This window comes from Paroedura picta, chromosome 12, assembly GCF_049243985.1.
Source record: "Paroedura picta isolate Pp20150507F chromosome 12, Ppicta_v3.0, whole genome shotgun sequence".
NCBI classification, from domain to species: Eukaryota; Metazoa; Chordata; class Lepidosauria; order Squamata; family Gekkonidae; genus Paroedura; species Paroedura picta.
The window spans coordinates 11,215,141-11,232,053 of record NC_135380.1 but is presented as its reverse complement, the minus strand read 5'-3'; the positions used below and the strand labels follow the sequence as shown (position 1 = coordinate 11,232,053).

The 16,913-nt window shown below is 47.5% G+C and overlaps 1 protein-coding gene across 2 annotated transcripts in view; it reads right to left on the bottom strand.

The window, feature by feature from the left end:
• Positions 1-16,913, bottom strand: part of KIRREL3 (kirre like nephrin family adhesion molecule 3) — a 712,715-nt gene that overhangs the window by 65,239 nt on the left and 630,563 nt on the right. For both annotated transcript variants that reach the window (XM_077305782.1, XM_077305781.1), the window contains exons 8-10: positions 13,127-13,275; positions 9,996-10,123; positions 105-231 (exon numbers count right to left, since the gene is read on the bottom strand). In XM_077305782.1, the coding sequence (XP_077161897.1) occupies positions 105-231; positions 9,996-10,123; positions 13,127-13,275 (404 nt within the window). The remainder of the gene's footprint in view (positions 1-104; positions 232-9,995; positions 10,124-13,126; positions 13,276-16,913) is intronic.

The window sequence follows — 16,913 nt, the reverse complement described above, 5'->3', positions numbered from 1 at the left end:
CAGGAACTGCAGTCCTACGAAGCAATAGCCAGCAAAGAAATCTCAGCCTTAAAAAGGTTGGCTAATCAAATAGCATATTGACAGAGTAATCTGAGGTTAAATACCGTTGACAGTTAGGGACACTTCCCGTTCTCCGGCACCCACACGGGGCACGACTGCTCGGCACACGTATTTCCCAGCATCCTCTTGTCGGACGTTCTTTAGGGTTAACGTGTTCTCGTTGCTCAGGACCTGGAAGAAAGGAAAAGCAGGTTGTTCCAAGAGTCAGAGGTCACAGACTCCAAGGTGCACAAGGCTTATCAGTGCCCAGGAGGAGAAATGGCAACAGCCACCAAGTCAGATGGAGTCAGAAATGAGCTGTGAAAATAGAACCCGCCTGTTCCAGTGAGGAAAACCAGAAATCCTAGTTGTATTTCGAACTGTCTGGCTGGGGGGTGTTGTTGCCACGGCTGCTTTCTTGTTCGCGTTTCACTAGGCGCTACCTGGAATGGGTTTTTGTTCCCCTTCTCCTCTCCTCTCTCTCTCCGCTACTGCTATCAGAATGTGTGAGTCTGCATAAGTGCTTCTGCTGTACAGCCTGTCAGGGCTCTGGGTTCGCTGGAGCGTCCAATTTGCAAAAGCTTTCAATTATTTTTGAGAACAGCATCTCCCAGTCCTGCCCCACCTCACCACTGTGACTGCCTGCACTAATGAACTAATTAATTAAAGGACTAAGGCCCTAACCTTAAATCAGGGAGAAAGCTCAACCCAGAGCATGCACTTCTTTGGCATACTCTTGTGCGGGGGTAGTCAACCTGTGGTCCTCCAGATGTTCATGGACTACAATTCCCATGAGCCCCTGCCAGCAAACGCTGGCAGGGGCTCATGGGGATTGTAGTCCATGAACATCTGGAGGACCACAGGTTGACTACCCCTGCTCTTGTATATTTCCCAGAGTGTCAATGACACATCCACTGTACCCTTATATGCCAGGCAAAATTGTTGCTGTTTGTTTGCCTGTTGTTTGACCAACATTTGGATTTTATTGGTTTATGACTCATGTTTATCTGCACGTTTATGGCTTGTTTGTTTTAAGAGCCGTTGCCATAATAAGAAAATTCTGGACACCGATCTTTCAGTCACATTTCTCTCTCTCCTTGCCTCCAAGGAGATCAGGTCGAGGAATGTAGGATGGCACAAGACAACTCACAGAACAACGTGGGTGAGTGACCAGTCAGGTCCTGCCTCAACTATACTACACAGTGCTGCCCCCCCCCACCCTCTTTGTGATCAGCATGGACCTGGAAACCCAGGAGAGGGTGTTGCATGGGGAAAGAAGCGAATAAGAGAAGGGCTGCCCTGACCTGGACAGCTGAAGGTAGCCTCATCTCATCAGATCTCAGAAGTTCTCAGTAGGAAAATGTGGCTTGATTTGGTTTGTGTTTCATGGCACAAACTGCCAAATGACTGGTTCGGTTCATGATGTTTGTGATGTAGTAAAACATGCCCCTTGGTGTGCTAGGGAGACCAAGCTCATAGGGCATCTCCAGCTGACTCTCCTCTACCTGCCGTCCAAGTTTGGTGAGGATTGGATTTATGGGGTCAGGGTTACCACCTGCCCTGGGGAAGTGAAAGGTGCAGGTGGAGGAAGTTCAGGAGTGTATAGAACAGATCCCGTGCAAGCTAGAATCATTAAGTCATGGGGTCTTCTCCTGGATGCTCCTCTGGTTGTCATCTAAGCCCCCCCATCCCTTTTGTTCTGAAGCTTGGTAAACATTTAGGTTGAATGGACAGTCAACCTAAATGTTTACAATAGACTGTCTATCTGGAATCTATCTCGAAAGAAATCAGCATTAACAGCCTGCTTGAAGGTTCATGTAAAGTTCATTCCAGTTGACTTGCCACAAACTTCAGTTTGTAAAGCACAAGCCGGCCAAAATTCATCACGAACTTTAGTTTGTGATCCAGTTTGTGTCCATCTCTGCTAACCAGTACTTGGATGGGAGACCACCAAGGACATCCAGGGTGCAAGTGATAGCAAACCACCACTGAATGTGTCTGGCCTTGAAAACCTGAAGGGGTCACCATAAGTTGGCGGCAGCATGTTGACAAAAAAGGGAAGGGTTAAGCCCCTCTATCTACCGCTTCTCCCCTGCCACCTTACACTCCTCTCACAATAAATATGCCCAAAAGATTCTTTTGTGTTCTGTTTTTCACCATTGTCTGTGCAACTTAAGACACGGGTGCGATGAGCGATCAAGATGAATGATACCATAGACAAGGTCACTGGGAAAGCAGCCCTCAGTTGCATGGATTCAAGGGGGAAGGAAGATGAGGTGCAGCCGGTAGCCTGCTTGTTCTGTAGAGTCATTTCGGCCTTGGCTGCAGTCGCTTTGGCTCCCGGCCTCTCTGACCCTGCCGAAATGCACAATACCTGCCGCGATGCCCTCTTGCCCACGCCGATGCAATCAACGGCATTATTAAAACTTCCTAACTGCTGAAGCAAGGGAACTTCAATGCAGGCCAGTCAGCAAAATCCAGGCTCCTGTGGTATTTGGAAATATGATGAGTCTAAAACAAATATGGCCTTTTAAAGTCAAGTCCTTCTAATTGCTTGCAGGAGCAGCTGAAGCTCAATGGCTAATTTCCCATCTCTACCACCAGAGCTGTCAAGATCTATCTGCAGCAGAAGTAGACAGGCATTAACTTCCAGGGCTGGAATTTGCATACTGCACGAGCTTGTCCCTTCACCTTTCTCTACACAGGGCAATGCGGAGGTATCTGTCATCCATCTCTTGCAGACATTTGGATGGCATCCCTACGGGCCTGCTTCCTTTCCCCTTTCCAGCATGTATTTGCTATGTAAACATAATCTGGCACGTTAGTTATTGGCACTGCCACACATCTGATCTTGCAGCCAATTCCCCTGCTCGTTCTGGGAATTTGCATGGATACTTAGCAAAACAGTCAATGCCCCTTGCAGTCCTTAGACATACTGCAAGGGCAGCTTATGTTGAAAGCACTGTGTTTGAAGGAACCGCTGAAAATCACCGTGGAGCTGATCTTATACGGAACAGCAGGATCCTCATGAACCATCCCAGTCATCATCTGCTCTGCCAAGTATGACCCAGGCAAACATGGGCAATGATTGCAGCATGGCTAATGGTTATTGTAAGCTCATGGTTATTGTTATTGCATTCCAAACTTTATATGATTGGGGAGACAGGATGACAATGTCCCTGTCTATGGAAATTAAGCAAGATCCTCAAAAATTCTGGTTGGGTCCCTCCAGCATCTGCACTAGCACAAGAAGAAGGGAAGGCCCCTTTTGAGCCCTGCTCCACCAATGCCAAACTGTGGGATATGGACAGACAAAACCCCAGGTGGTCTGCACTGAAGGGTGGGGCTGTGCAGGATAAATCCTCCTTCATCTTGCATAAAAGAAAAGCTTATGTTCTGCTGTGGTGCCTAGAGAGCTAGAGATAAAGGGTCCCGGGTTAATTGCAGGAAATCCAAAGCTAGAACATTCCCAAAAGTTGGCTGTCCAGATTTCCAGAGACAGAAAGCCCCAACGTAGATCAATGGACGTTGATGTAGCTGTTCCTGTAAGAAAACTTCTCCTAATGTTCAGCTAAAATCTGCCTTCCTGAAACATAGGCCAATTGGATCTAGAGCAACAGAGAAGCAACAGAGAAGCAAGTCTTTGCCCTCTGCCACTGGATGGATTTGCATGAAGGTGTCCTACCTATATCGCTAAAATCTCTCTCTTTTTTTGCCACCAACAAGTTGCAGCCGATTTATGTTGATCCTGCAGGGTTTTCTAGGCAGTAATTGAACAGAAGTGATTTGCCATTGCCTCCCTCTGTGTAGTGAGCCTGGTATTCCTTGATGGTCTCCCATCGATATACTGACTTGGGCTGACCCTGCTTAGCTTCTGAGATCTGATGAGTTTAGGTAAGTCTGGGATATCCAGGTCAGGGTTACAGCTAGAATCTAGATCTGATGTTGTTGTTGTTGTTGTTGTTATGTGCGAAGTCGTGTCCGACCCATCGCGACCCCATGGACAATGATCCTCCAGGCCTTCCTGTCCTCTACCTAGATCCGATAATATATCATAAAAACAAGCATGAGATATCTTTGCCCTCCTTGGATATACATTTTCTGTAACCCGTGAGCCATGACTTTGGTTCTGACTGCATTATTTCTTTTCTGTTCTGTTTTCATTGTGACTTGACAGTTTACTTTGGCATTCTTGGACTTCGTTCTGGTTTCTCCTCTATAATGATCAACAGCTGCTTGAATTGCTCTGAATTAGCCTGCTGCTTATGGGTACAATTTTATTCTGTGGCTTCAGGTCCATTTTATGGCAGTTGCATTTTTGTGGCTATTATTTCCTGCAAGCAATTTTGAGCACTGTACAGGGCAGAAAAGCAGCAGAGAGATCTGATGAGATCAGGGTTGTCTGGGCCATTCAGGTCAGGAGAAAGGCAGAATATGATTTAAGTAAACATTTCATGCCACGCTTCTTCACATCATGGGTGCTCATGTAGATAAAATTGAAAGGGTACAGAGGAGAGCGACGAGGATGATCTGGGGCCAAGGGACCAAGCCCTATGAAGATAGGTTGAGGGACTTGGGAATGTTCAGCCTGGAGAAAAGGAGGTTTAGGGGGGACATGATAGCCCTCTTTAAGTATTTGAAAGGTTGTCACTTGGAGGAGGGCAGGATGCTGTTCCCATTGGCTGCAGAGGAAAGGACACGCAGAGGAAAGGACACGCAGAGGAAAGGGTTTAAACTACAACGATATAGGCTAGATATCAGGGAAAAAATTTTCACAGTCAGAGTAGTTCAGCAGTGGAATAGGCTGCCTAAGGAGGTGGTGAGCTCCCCCTCACTGGCAGTCTTCAAGCAAAGGTTGGATACACAGTTTTCTTGGATGCTTTAGGATGCTTTGGGCTGATCCTGCGTTGAGCAGGGGGTTGGACTAGATGGCCTGTATGGCCCCTTTCAACTCTATGATTCTATGATTCTATGTCAATGAGCCCTTGTGGATGGTCAACGCAGCTCATACGATCTGCTAAATGTATTAGAAGAATCCAACTGTGGTTATTACATTCAATTTACACCTGCCTCTCCAAACAGTCATGAACTGGATGGATCCTAAGAGTTAGAGGTATACATTATGGCTGGCAGGGGCTTCCCAAATATTTGGGTACTGCTCTCTCTTCTGCAACACTGTCAACCTTGCCCATGTTGTGACATCACCACATGTTGTGTTTTTCTATTCTTGCTCACACTTCTTGGCTGCTGATCATATGGCACAACAATTTCATGGAAAGCCTGAATGAAGAAGCACATTATGAAGGGAAAAAGTCTTAATTGGCTGCATTCTTAGGAACTGCTCTTGGCAAATGAGCAGACAACAAGATTGTGGAGACTTTGAGCTTGTGACTTTTTACATGTGGTCGGCTGGATGTCACGGCAAGGAGAATGCCCTGCTCTGTGAGGAGCCAGATTGACTCAAAAAAAGGAACAGAGAGGCAGGCTGTCCTTGAAGAATAAAGGGAGGTTTGAAGCAGGGATACAGCATTTCATCATCGGAGCTAAGAGCTGGCTGGTTCTCTTGAAGAAGCATGGCTTTTTGGAGAGGTTTTCCATGGCAGAAATGAATCAACGCTAACATCTCTATCATTTTCCTAGTAGCCTGTAATCTTGTCTAGAGGGACGAAGGCCTTGGAGTTGTATAGGCCGGCTATTTGTCAGCTAGAGGGAGCCAAAGGCATGAAAGAATATACGGTTGCCATTCAGGGACAAGTCATTTATAACTCCTCCTGACTCCTAAAAAGACTTCCTTCTTCCTTGATCTGCCCAAGGTCTAGAAGAAAAGACAGAAAAGGATGATTCAGCTCATGAAAGAAAGAAGGCAGATGAGAGCCGCAGATAGGGGCGGCTCTTTGCTGCGCTCACAGAATGCAAAAAAAAGACGGGAAGTTAACTTTACATTTGACAAGCTTCCTGCCACCAGGCGAAGGAGGTAAGAGAATGTCAGCCTGTCCTGAGGGAGTAACAGTTCTAAACTTAAAAGGTTTCATCAGAACCCAAGAAGCTGCTGACTCCTGAGGATGGTACCTGTCCATGGTGCTGACCTAGGTGGAGAGCTGGGAGCTGAGGTTTTTAGTGCCGGAGTAGTCAACCTGTGGTCCTCCAGATGTTCATGGACTACAATTCCCACGAGCCCCTTCCAGTGTTTGATGGTAGGGGCTCATGGGAATTGTAGTCCATGAACATCTGGAGGACCACAGGTTGACTACCCCTAGGTGTCAAGACAGCACATGAATCCTCCCTCAAAGGGAAGGGATCAGTCTCAGCATGTGGCTGTTCTAACCCAGTTTGTGAAAGACAAAAGCAAATCTACTCTTTCTCCTTAGACAGTCCAAAATACAGGTCTCGGGTTAGATGACCAGACTCAGCTCTGCATGGATGAACTGAAAAACTGAACACGTAGAAAGCAAAGAGGTCATGACTTTGAGACACCCTGCATGACTTTGACTACCCCTGGCTTAGTGGAACTAACATCTCAGGCATCATTTGCAGGGCCCACCCATTGTTGTAAAGCACATCCTTTCTAGTTAATCCCAAAAGTGTCTTCAACCCTCACTGCTTGGCATGCAGTAGGCCCCAGTTTCAGTCCTTAGCCTTTTCAGTTCAAAGTAACAGGCAGTAGGTGACACAAAAGACAAGATGCTCCTCCAGCCCAATGAGTCTGGCTCAGTAGAAGGCAGTTTTGTGTCTTTGTGTGAAAGAACCAAATATACACTGGCTAAAGCATGGTCTCTAGTTAGAGGCAGAGGAAGGGAGGGGACAGAGAGGAGACTGGACAAACAGAACCCAGAAAAAAGAAATCCTGTCTGGGTGGAGGCCCCCGTTAAGCATTCCCCAAATATCCCTGCTCTGCATTGGTAGTATGATGATAGTTTGTGATATAAAATAATCATATTTTTCTCGACAAGCTCTCCCAAATACACTTGCCTGCAATCTAAGGCTCTAGCTAATTTTGCATTCCACCCTGTGTGTGTTTGTGCGTTGAGGGGCGGGGGGGGGGGGGGGTTGTTCCTACGTACCCAGACATAGAAAGGGAAATGGATATGCCTGGCTGGAGTATATACTTGAATGTGGCTCAAGTGTTGCAAAGAAGGGATTTAGTGCTCAAAAGAATAGCAAATCTTAGTTCAACCTTACAAGTCTCCAGTGGCAACCTCTTAGTAACCATTTCTATTGGTTTTGTGAGTGCTCTTATTAGTCACTGCTGTCTATTTTTGTTTCAACGTGGTTCCCAACTGCCCTTGCATATGCATCTTTTGCTTGTGGTTGCATGGATCGTGGGTTTCAGAGTCTTCCATTTGATGAAACTTTCTGTCTTTGCTGTTACGCTGCATCATGGAGCCATGCTCCATGTGAAGATGAGGCTGCTGTTTACAGGCATGTTTCCTGAGACCTTGCTTGAGTAAGCCTGGGCTATAGCAATATTGAATTGTCTTGCCCAGACCAGGGATATTTACTTGCACAAGATAGCTATAGCGCAATGTGCGGATGCAGCCTGGGATTGCAAAAAAGAAACTCCTGGAAGGTGTCAACCAAGCAAAGGGAAGTGCCGCGGATGATGCCAAGGGACCAAGCCCTATGAAGATAGGTTGAGGGACTTGGGAATGTTCAGCCTGGAGAAGAGGAGGTTGAGAGGGGACATGATAGCCCTCTTTAAGTATTTGAAAGGTTGTCACTTGGAGGAGGGCAGGATGCTGTTTCTGTTGGCTGCAGAGGAGAGGACACGCAGTAATGGGTTTAAACTACAAGTACAACGATATAGGCTAGATATCAGGAAAAAACTTTCACAGTCAGAGTAGTTCAGCAGTGGAATAGGCTGCCTAAGGAGGTGGTGAGCTCCCCCTCACTGGCAGTCTTCAAGCAAAGGTTGGATACACACTTTTCTTGGAAGCTTTAGGATGCTCTGGGCTGATCCTGCGTTGAGCAGGGGGTTGGACTAGATGGCCTGTATTGCCCCTTCCAACTCTATGATTCTATGATTCTAAGTGATACAAGAAGAGCAAGGAGAGCCATCACGATGCTGTTTGACATGTGCTAACCCAAGGACGCAGCTGCGGGAGGGGTGCTTGGGTAGCTCTAATCTCCATTTTACGAGCATCTCATCCCAGGGGAACATAGGCGAGGTGAAAAGGATGCTGCGGTCAGCAAGCAATGGAGATGGGCCAAGTGTAAGAAACCAAACCCAGAGAGAAGTTATACCTGTTGCACAGCTCCAGTGTCAACCTTCCTTGAATGCTTTTCAGAAACACCATAGCATTGGCCGATCTCTCTTCTTTTATGGGACTTCTGCACTTTTTAAAGGCATAATTGCACATCTGAGAACATCTCAGCTTCACAGGTCTATATCGGGCTGAGACACCACAGCCGTCTTGTGCCCACGGATAATCAAAATAAAACTTGGCATTTATAGCATTCAAAGCGCTTTACGCGCATTACCTCCCTGTAATCCTTCCAATAGCCTTATAAGGTGCGTAAGCATCACTACTTTCACACTGTAGAGGCTAGACTGCAGTTGAGAAGGGCTGGAAGCTTGTCTAAGATGACTAAGTGTGGGACCAAGGTGAGATGAGCACCAGGGACTCCCAGAACACGACACGAGTCTCTCTGGCCCTCTATTGCAACAGTTCCAATGATTAGGTATGCTTTCAACCAGAGACACAGAAACCTTCAAATTCTTAGCCTTTCAGCCTTAGTGGTGGCTCTCCGAAAGCTGGGAGGAGTGCTTGCAAACAGATTCTGCTCAGCATCAGTTTATAAAGTTTCTCCTGCCACAAAGAGGTTAAGTGAAGCTCTGGCCTTTCGTTAGCCCTCGATGCTGCTCATAATGGAAATCAATTTGTCTTCTATTAGGGCTCCCTTGCAGAGATCACCTTTCAGCACAAAAATGTGGAAAGTGCTGAGAATGTCACGGGAAAACCATCCTTTTTTTTTTTTTTTTTAATCATCCGGTTTCAGAAATCAGACTCCTTGACCTCATATTTCCCTTCTTTTCTTTTAAGCCACTCGGTTCGTTTTTCCAACCATATTTGGCTGCTCTTGGACGTACGAAGCTGCCTTTTAGCATCAGTCTTCCTAGCCCTGACACACTCCGGGGACTCAGGTCCAGAAAGGTGGTTATGAGCAATTACACCTTGAGATCCTTTAACAAGAAGAATCAGGGATTGGACATGGCCAGATCCCAACATTAATTTCCACTATTGGAAGATGCTAAGATCTTTTTTTGCCATTTCTCCTCTCCTGCTATAGATCTCTGATATGCCTCTCAGCAGGCTTCAGTGAGAGCAGAGAAGCAGGGAAGTTCAACCCCACTCAGGGAGCACCTTGTGTTACTGTATATTGCTGCAGGAATCCAACCCATCTTCAAGTATTTAAAAGGGTGCAATATGGAGGATGGAGCAGAATTGTTCTCTCTTGCCCCAGAGGGACATACCAGAATGAATGGGATGAAATTAATTCAAAAGAAATTCCATCTAAACATCCGGAAGAAGTCCCTGACAGTTAGAGCGGTTCCTCAGTGGAACAGGCTTCCTCGGGAGGTGGTGGGTTCTCCATCTTTGGACATTTTTAAACAGAGGCTAGATAGCCATCTGACGGAGAGGCTGATTCTGTGAAGGCACAAAGAGGTGGCAGGTTACAGTAGATGAGCGGTTGGGATGTGAGTGTCCTGCATAGTGCAGGGGGTTGGGCTAGATGGCCCATGAGGTCCCTTCCAACTCTATGATTTTATGATTCTATGATTCTAACCCAGCATCTACAACCAATACAAGGCCAAGGCCGTCTCGGCAGTGCATAGAAAGCAGTGATCATGCACATGCCACCCATCTGGAGTTGCTGGGAGTCTTGGCTTGGCTAGCAAATCCCTCTTTCTTAACATTTGCTCCTAGTATAAAAGCACAGCTCTCCGGCTTCCTTACCACACCCGAGCCCCGCTTCATCCAGACGATGGTCAGGGAGGGATTTCCGATCCAGGCACAGTTAAATACGGCGTCCGATCCAAGGTCGACAAGGAGGGACTGTGGCTCAGACATCATCCGCGGCCCGACTGTAGGAAGAAATCATCAGAGAAAAGGGCCTCAGTTTGGCTGTTCTTTACAGAAGGCTCAGGGAGGGAAGTAGGGTAAGGAAGCATGGGAACAAGCAAGGGTGGCACCAACACATTTAGGTGAGGAATCGCTGCCTTCACCTCTGGAGAAGGCAACCTCCCACGCAACACTGCGCTGAATTGCAAGGATCTTGGCACAGCTTGTTCTCTGCAGGAGCTGCTCCTTGAGAGATTCTGTCTCTGCTGGATGCCGTTCTTTCCCTTACTGTGCTCTACTCCTGTGGCTAGAGGGAGAAATGGTCGCAAGGAGCCTGATCCATGGAGAGTTTAACTCTCTCATAGGCATCAGGAGGCATGAGCTTGGGGAAAGAGCTAACCTTTCAGCCATGAGGCATGCAGCGTCGGTCAAACTGGAGGTCTCTATGCTGCTGTGAAAGAGCATTAGACTCTTGCACTGAACGGCTATGGGAGTAACCCCATGCTTGCCTACTTGGAAGTAAGCCCCATGTTATTCAATGTGGCTTCCTCCCGAGGAAGTGTCCCCATGATGCCAGCCTATGGAATTCCTGGGAGCCAATCTGCATGAACGGCATGTGCAGAGGGAGTCCGTGGCACGTCCGGCTAGCAGCAAGACGACCTGTGGGACTAATTAAGAACATATCGGAAGCTATGTCAGATTTGGCCAATGGCCCATCCAGTCTGACACTCTACGTCACACAGTGGGCCAAACCCAGGGGCCCTCAGGAGGTCCACCAGCAGGGCCAGAAGCCCTCCCACAGTGACCCCTGCCAGCCCCAAGAATCATTCGATCCAGGCCTTGTGGCTAATCGCCACCAATGGGCCTCTGCTCCATCCATTTATGCAAACCCCCTCTTGTCGCTTTCTGTGCTAGTTCCAGCCACCACTTCTCGCAGCAGTGAATCCCACGTATCAATTACCCTTTGGGGGTGAAGAAGGATTTCCTGTTCTCTCTCCTTTCCCCATGGATTTGATGGAGTGCTCGTGAGCTCTTGCATGGTGAGAAAGGGAGACAAGTGCTTTCTCTCCCTCCTCTGCCCCTTCCATAATTTTCAAATTGTGCCACAGAGCCTACATCCTTGCTTGCATTCCTGTTTTTATTGACTTTGTTTCTGCTTCACTGTGATCCCCAACGGAGACCCAAAGCGGCTGGCATCCGTCTCCTCCCTTTCACTGAATCCTCCCGGATCCTAGCGGGACGCACTGCTTAAGTGCTATGCTAGTGCTTGTTCCCTGATTCGCGTATTGTGGCTGCTGGGTAGGCTGGAAGAGGAAGAACACTTCCTGGAGCACAAGCCCCGCTGAATAGAACGGAGCGTGTTTCCGAGTAGCCCTGCTTAAGACGGCTTCCTCAAGAGACCTCGTCGTATCGAGGGACTGTCGGCAAACCGCGGTGTCCTGTTGCCATGGCGCTAGCACGCCTAGGACACAATGGCGGCCCTCTTGCCTAGGGGATAGCCATTATGGTTGTCACTTGTTCGATATTTAGCAGAGGGCAATGAAGTGCAGGGGAATAATGCAGCAAAGACACATGCGTATATCACTTTCACTTCACATTTAGGGATGACCAGGGAAGAAAGCAACAGCCTAACTCAGTTTTCTAGAAGAAGAAGAAGAAGAAGAAGAAGAGTTGGTTCTTATATGCCGCTTTTCCCTACCCGAAGGAGGCTCAAAGCGGCTTATGGTCGCCTTCCCATTCCTCTCCCCACAACAGACACCCTGTGGGGTGGGTGAGGCTGAGAGAGCTCTGATATCACTGCCCGGTCAGAACAGTTTTATCAGTGCTGTGGCGAGCCCAAGGTCACCCAGCTGGTTGCATGTGGGGGAGCGCACAGTCCTACCAGAGCTCTCTCAGCCTTATCTATCTCACAGGGTGTCTGTTGTGGGGAGGTGAAGGGACAGCGCTTGTAAGCCACTTTTGAGTCTCCTTCAGGCAGTGACAAGCAGGGTATAAAATCCAACACTTCTTTTTGAACTATCTCCACTATATTGATTAGCCAAGATCATCTCATTCAGGATAAAACCTTCCCCTTTTGGTGGGAAGGATTTAACTCTACTTCTAATTGGTTCTATGCTAAACTTGCTATTATCAGGTTACAAAAAACTCCAGCTTAACCCTTTCATGACTGAAGGGATGATATTTGCTGGGACAACGTAACTCCAGATTGGGCAGCTGATTTACATCCCATATACATTTCCCAATTTGTGGCATTTCCAGTATGGATGAAACTGTGTGTAAGAATAGAAAGAAAAAGGGGCAGCAGGAAAATAGATGATATTCATGGTTGTAGAACCTGACCTGGATAGCATGGGCTAGCCTGATCTCTAAGCAAGGGGTAGTCAACCTGTGGTCCTCCAGATGTCCATGGACTACAATTCCCATGAGCCCCTGCCAGCAAACACTGGCAGGGGCTCATGGGAATTGTAGTCCATGGACATCTGGAGGACCACTGGTTGACTACCCCTGTTCTAAGCCATTTAGCTGCTTAGAAGCTAAGCAGGGACAGTCCTGGTCAGTTTTTGGAAGGGGGATGACCCCTGAATGCCGGGATCATGACCCCAGAGCAGGAAATAGCAAACCACCTCTGCACATCTCTTGCTTTGAAAATCCCACAGAGTTTCTAAAAAGTCAGTTGCGACTTGATGCATTCAGTAAAATATAGTTATACATTTCACACACGTGGAAACATACAGAGACATTGCTATTCTACACATCCCCTGGCAAAGTGGTAGGCAAAATGCACAGGGATTTGTAACTACAAATAAATCCAATTTCCCCACTGCGTTTTCCGCCCCCTCTCTCCCTGGACTCTGTATCCGTGCAGCCCCCATGCGATAATATTGACTTCCCTTCATGTTAAAAAGTCTTCAGCATTTCCTCTCTTCCCATTAGCTGGGCAACAATCAAATCAGCAAGCAGCCAATCCGAGCCATTAGTCCTATCAGTTGGTGCCTCTGATGTTTCCGATGACAAGCCACACTTACAGTAGACGTCCACCGTCCTGCTGATGTTGGTGCTTCCCAGTGCATTCGTCACCTCACAGGAGATGGGTTCAAAAAAGTAGGTGAAGTCAACAATGGCTTCATAAGAGTCACCTGATGCTTCTTTGATAATATGTCCCTTTTTGGCCCACCTGGAAGACACAAGAAAACAGAATAGCCGGGGGTTATTCAAACAGCATTCGTACAGAATCCATAACGTGGTTTTAGGATATAAAGGCTTAGAAAGGTAGATGGTTAAAAAGCAGGAGTCTGAGGGGCAATCTTAATGTAGGTTGCTGTGGCGGTGTATGTAAATAAACTGCAGCGTGACACACACATACATGCCTCCTTTAGCCATTTTCTCCATGCCACTAAATGCTCTTGGATATGCTGAGGACAGGAAGGCCTGGAGGATCATTGTCCATGGGGTCGTGGTGGGTCGGACTGTGCCCTTGTGGAACCTGACCGATGTGCTTTATGTTCCTTCAGTGATGGCTCTGAAAACAACCTGGTCAGAGCATTCTTGGGTGCCTTAGAACATCTATGGTTCAGGTCCAACCTTGGGACTGGGTAGATTAAGACCACTGAGAGAGGGTGAGCTGAGAAATCAGGCTGTTGTGCCAGGGCAGGTGGTTTTGCTTCCAAGTTAGCTGTTGCACAGTTGGCCTTGACTTTGGGAGTAAACTGCTGGCAGATTTTACATGCCGATATGTCATGGCTCTCACCCAAGCACAACACATTGCTCATACGTTCTCGTTCCTTGGACAAGAGGAACATTTCTTGAGAGAGAGAGAGAGAGAGAGAGAGAGAGAGAGAGAGAGAGAGAGAGAGAGAGGATGGATGGATGGATGAATTAATTAATTAATTAATTAATGAACTAAGAAGTGTTCTTCCCCAGTTTGTGCAGAGCGAACAGAGGGAGAGTGTAGTGCCCCTCCACAGAGCATGTGTCTGTTGGGCAGGAAAATGGCTCCAATGTCTCCAGTTGGGAAGGACTCCTCCTTCTCTGTTTCTAGGTTAGCTCAGAAATCTTCCAGTGACTGGCATGCATGCCTGTGCAGTCCCATGTGCAATCCCATGTGGGGCTGCACAGGACAAGGAAAGAGCAGTGTTGTGGGAGTCTGGAAATATTTTGCAAGTAGCGCATAGTCCCCCCCCCCAAAAAAAAAGCTGTGTATCCATACAGACCTCAGGATACCCTCAGGATATACCCAGCGGTATAAACCTCTTTTGATACTATCAACTCCCGATCAACACCTCTGAGCATCGTCCTCCAGGGATTTTTCACCATAACAAACACCTTGTGCTTGGCTGCAGATGGCTGGATCTGCAGACAGCATGGAAGTGGAATGTGTAAATGGTAGAAGATGTCACTAAACTATCTCCTGGGGTTGAGGCCATCTGTAATGTGGATTCCAACTAAGCTATCTTAGAAGGTTCATCCATCTGTTCTAACCGAATGAAGCTTTGTTTAATTGACTCTTCCTCACTCTCCTTATCCAACCGGTTGTTACTGGCAGTGGAGCCGACGGCAGCCAACTGTTATTTGTTATCTAAGAAATGTAGGATTTGGATATTTCCAAAAACGCAGTCCCTAAATTAAATGGGGGTGGGGGCTACTTCAGGCAGCTTTGCATCCAGAAGATCCCCGAATCGCTAACAGCTTCTGTTAAAAGGCTCTCCAGTGGTACTGGTATGATGGGGATGACCCATTACCCAAGATCAGGGGTAGTCAAACTGCGGCCCTCCAGATGTCCATGCACTACAATTCCCATGAGCCCCTGCCAGCTGGCAGGGGCTCATGGGAATTGTAGTCCATGGACACCTGGAGGGCCGCAGTTTGACTACCCCTGCCCAAGATTATGGACCACAAGGATCTCGGGTCCAAAGATTCTCTCTTCTTTCAATTTACTTCCAGGTGCACAGAAGTGTGTTCGCTGCATTCCAAGCCACTCTGTAGCTCATAGTGGCTTATGGAGGATCCTCGCGAGATCTCTCTAGTATCTGATTATTCAGGGGGCAGTCTTATATGGGTCACAGCAAGGGGTGCCAGTTCATAGACCAGGAGAATCCTAGTGGGAATGCCAGCTGTTTCTGAGACGCATATATCCTTGAAAGCATGGCCTAATGAGGAACAACCAGGTTCATTGGGGAGGGTGGCATTCCAGGTGAGAGAGTGCAAAAAATGGTTCCCAGGTAAGGCCAACAGCACCTGGAAGACCCCCCCCCCCAAGCCATTTCATGCAGGCAGGCTGTTCTCATTAACACTCCTTAAAAAAAAAAAAGAACAGTTGAATTCCCAGGGCTCCCCCTCCCCTTCCATTTTTTAATCAAGGGGCACGTTATCCCTTTAAGACAGTTGAAATCACATTCTACCAGAAAGCCAAGCTGGCATTTGCATCATTGCAACGCTGAAATTGCCTTTTAGGATGAGCTGTCAACTCACCACTTGAAATAAACTGCTGTTTACCAAACAATAAGCAAATGTGACCTAATGGGACACCATCTGGCATCCTGCCATGCTGGGGAGCTCCGAGCGGCTGGGAGGGAGGGCCCGATAGACCGTGTGAGACAAGATCAAGAGGCACCAAAACACCACCACGGCAATGACGGAACCCCCAACAAAGTCGACGGCCACGAGAGTTCCCTGGAGAGGTTCAGCTCATTCATCTCTGGCTGACAAACTGTTGAATTCATTAAAAAAAAGCAAGGAAGAGAAAGGAAAGGAAAGGAAAGGAAAGGAATGGAAAGGAAAGGAAAGGAAAGGAAAGGAATGGAAAGGAATGGAAAGGAAAGGAAAGGACAGGAAAGGAAAGGAAAGGAAAGGAAAGGAATGGAAAGGAAAGGAATGGAAAGGAAAGGACAGGACAGGAAAGGAAAGGAAAGGAAAGGAAAGGAAAGGAAAGGAAAGGAAAGGAAAGGAAAGGAAAGGAAAGGAAAGGAAAGGAAAGGAAAGGAAAGGAAAGGAAAGGAAAGGAAAGGGGGAGACTCTGGTTTTTTTAAGATAAGAAGCCTGGCACTCCAAATAACAGGCATAGAACAGTTCCTAGTTCCTCCTGGATTAGAGGATGGCGTCCAGGTAGGAAAACAGTGATACCTTAACACAGGGGTGGTCAACCTGTGGTCCGCCAGATGTCCATGAACGACAACCCCTGCCTTAACAGATAGAGATACATAGAAAGTAGCATGTTTCCGAATCATTATAATAATGAAAGAGCCATTGAAGATGAGAACAGCATCACTGCCGTCTGCTGGTCACAATCAACAATACAGGATACTCAACGTGGAAGAGGAACGGCAGAAAAGGAGTGTTCCCTGCTGCCAAGCAAACAAAGGCTTCTAGCAGAGAAATTGCCTTGTACTGAGTCAGGTTTATGAAGGTCAGTCTTGTCTACTCTGAATGGCAGCAGCTCTCCCGGGTCTCCGGCAGAGGTCTTTTGCATAACTTACTGCCTGGGCTTTTTACCTGGAGATGCCAGGAACCGGACACAAGACCTTCTACTCTCAAAGCCAGGGGTAGTCAAACTGCGGCCCTCCAGATGTCCATGGACTACAATTCCCAGGAGCCCTTGCCAGCATTCGCTGGCGAATGTTGGCAGGGGCTCATGGGAATTGTAGTCCATGGACATCTGGAGGGCCGCAGTTTGACTACCCCTGCTCAAAGCTGATCCCCTCCTAATGAGCCATTGCCCCGTCCTAAAGAAGATTCCACTCAGGGAATAGATCCCTTTCCCTGGTTCTTTCAGCCCTGAAGCTTCAATTGCTTTGAGCAATGTTAAGCTAGACTGCT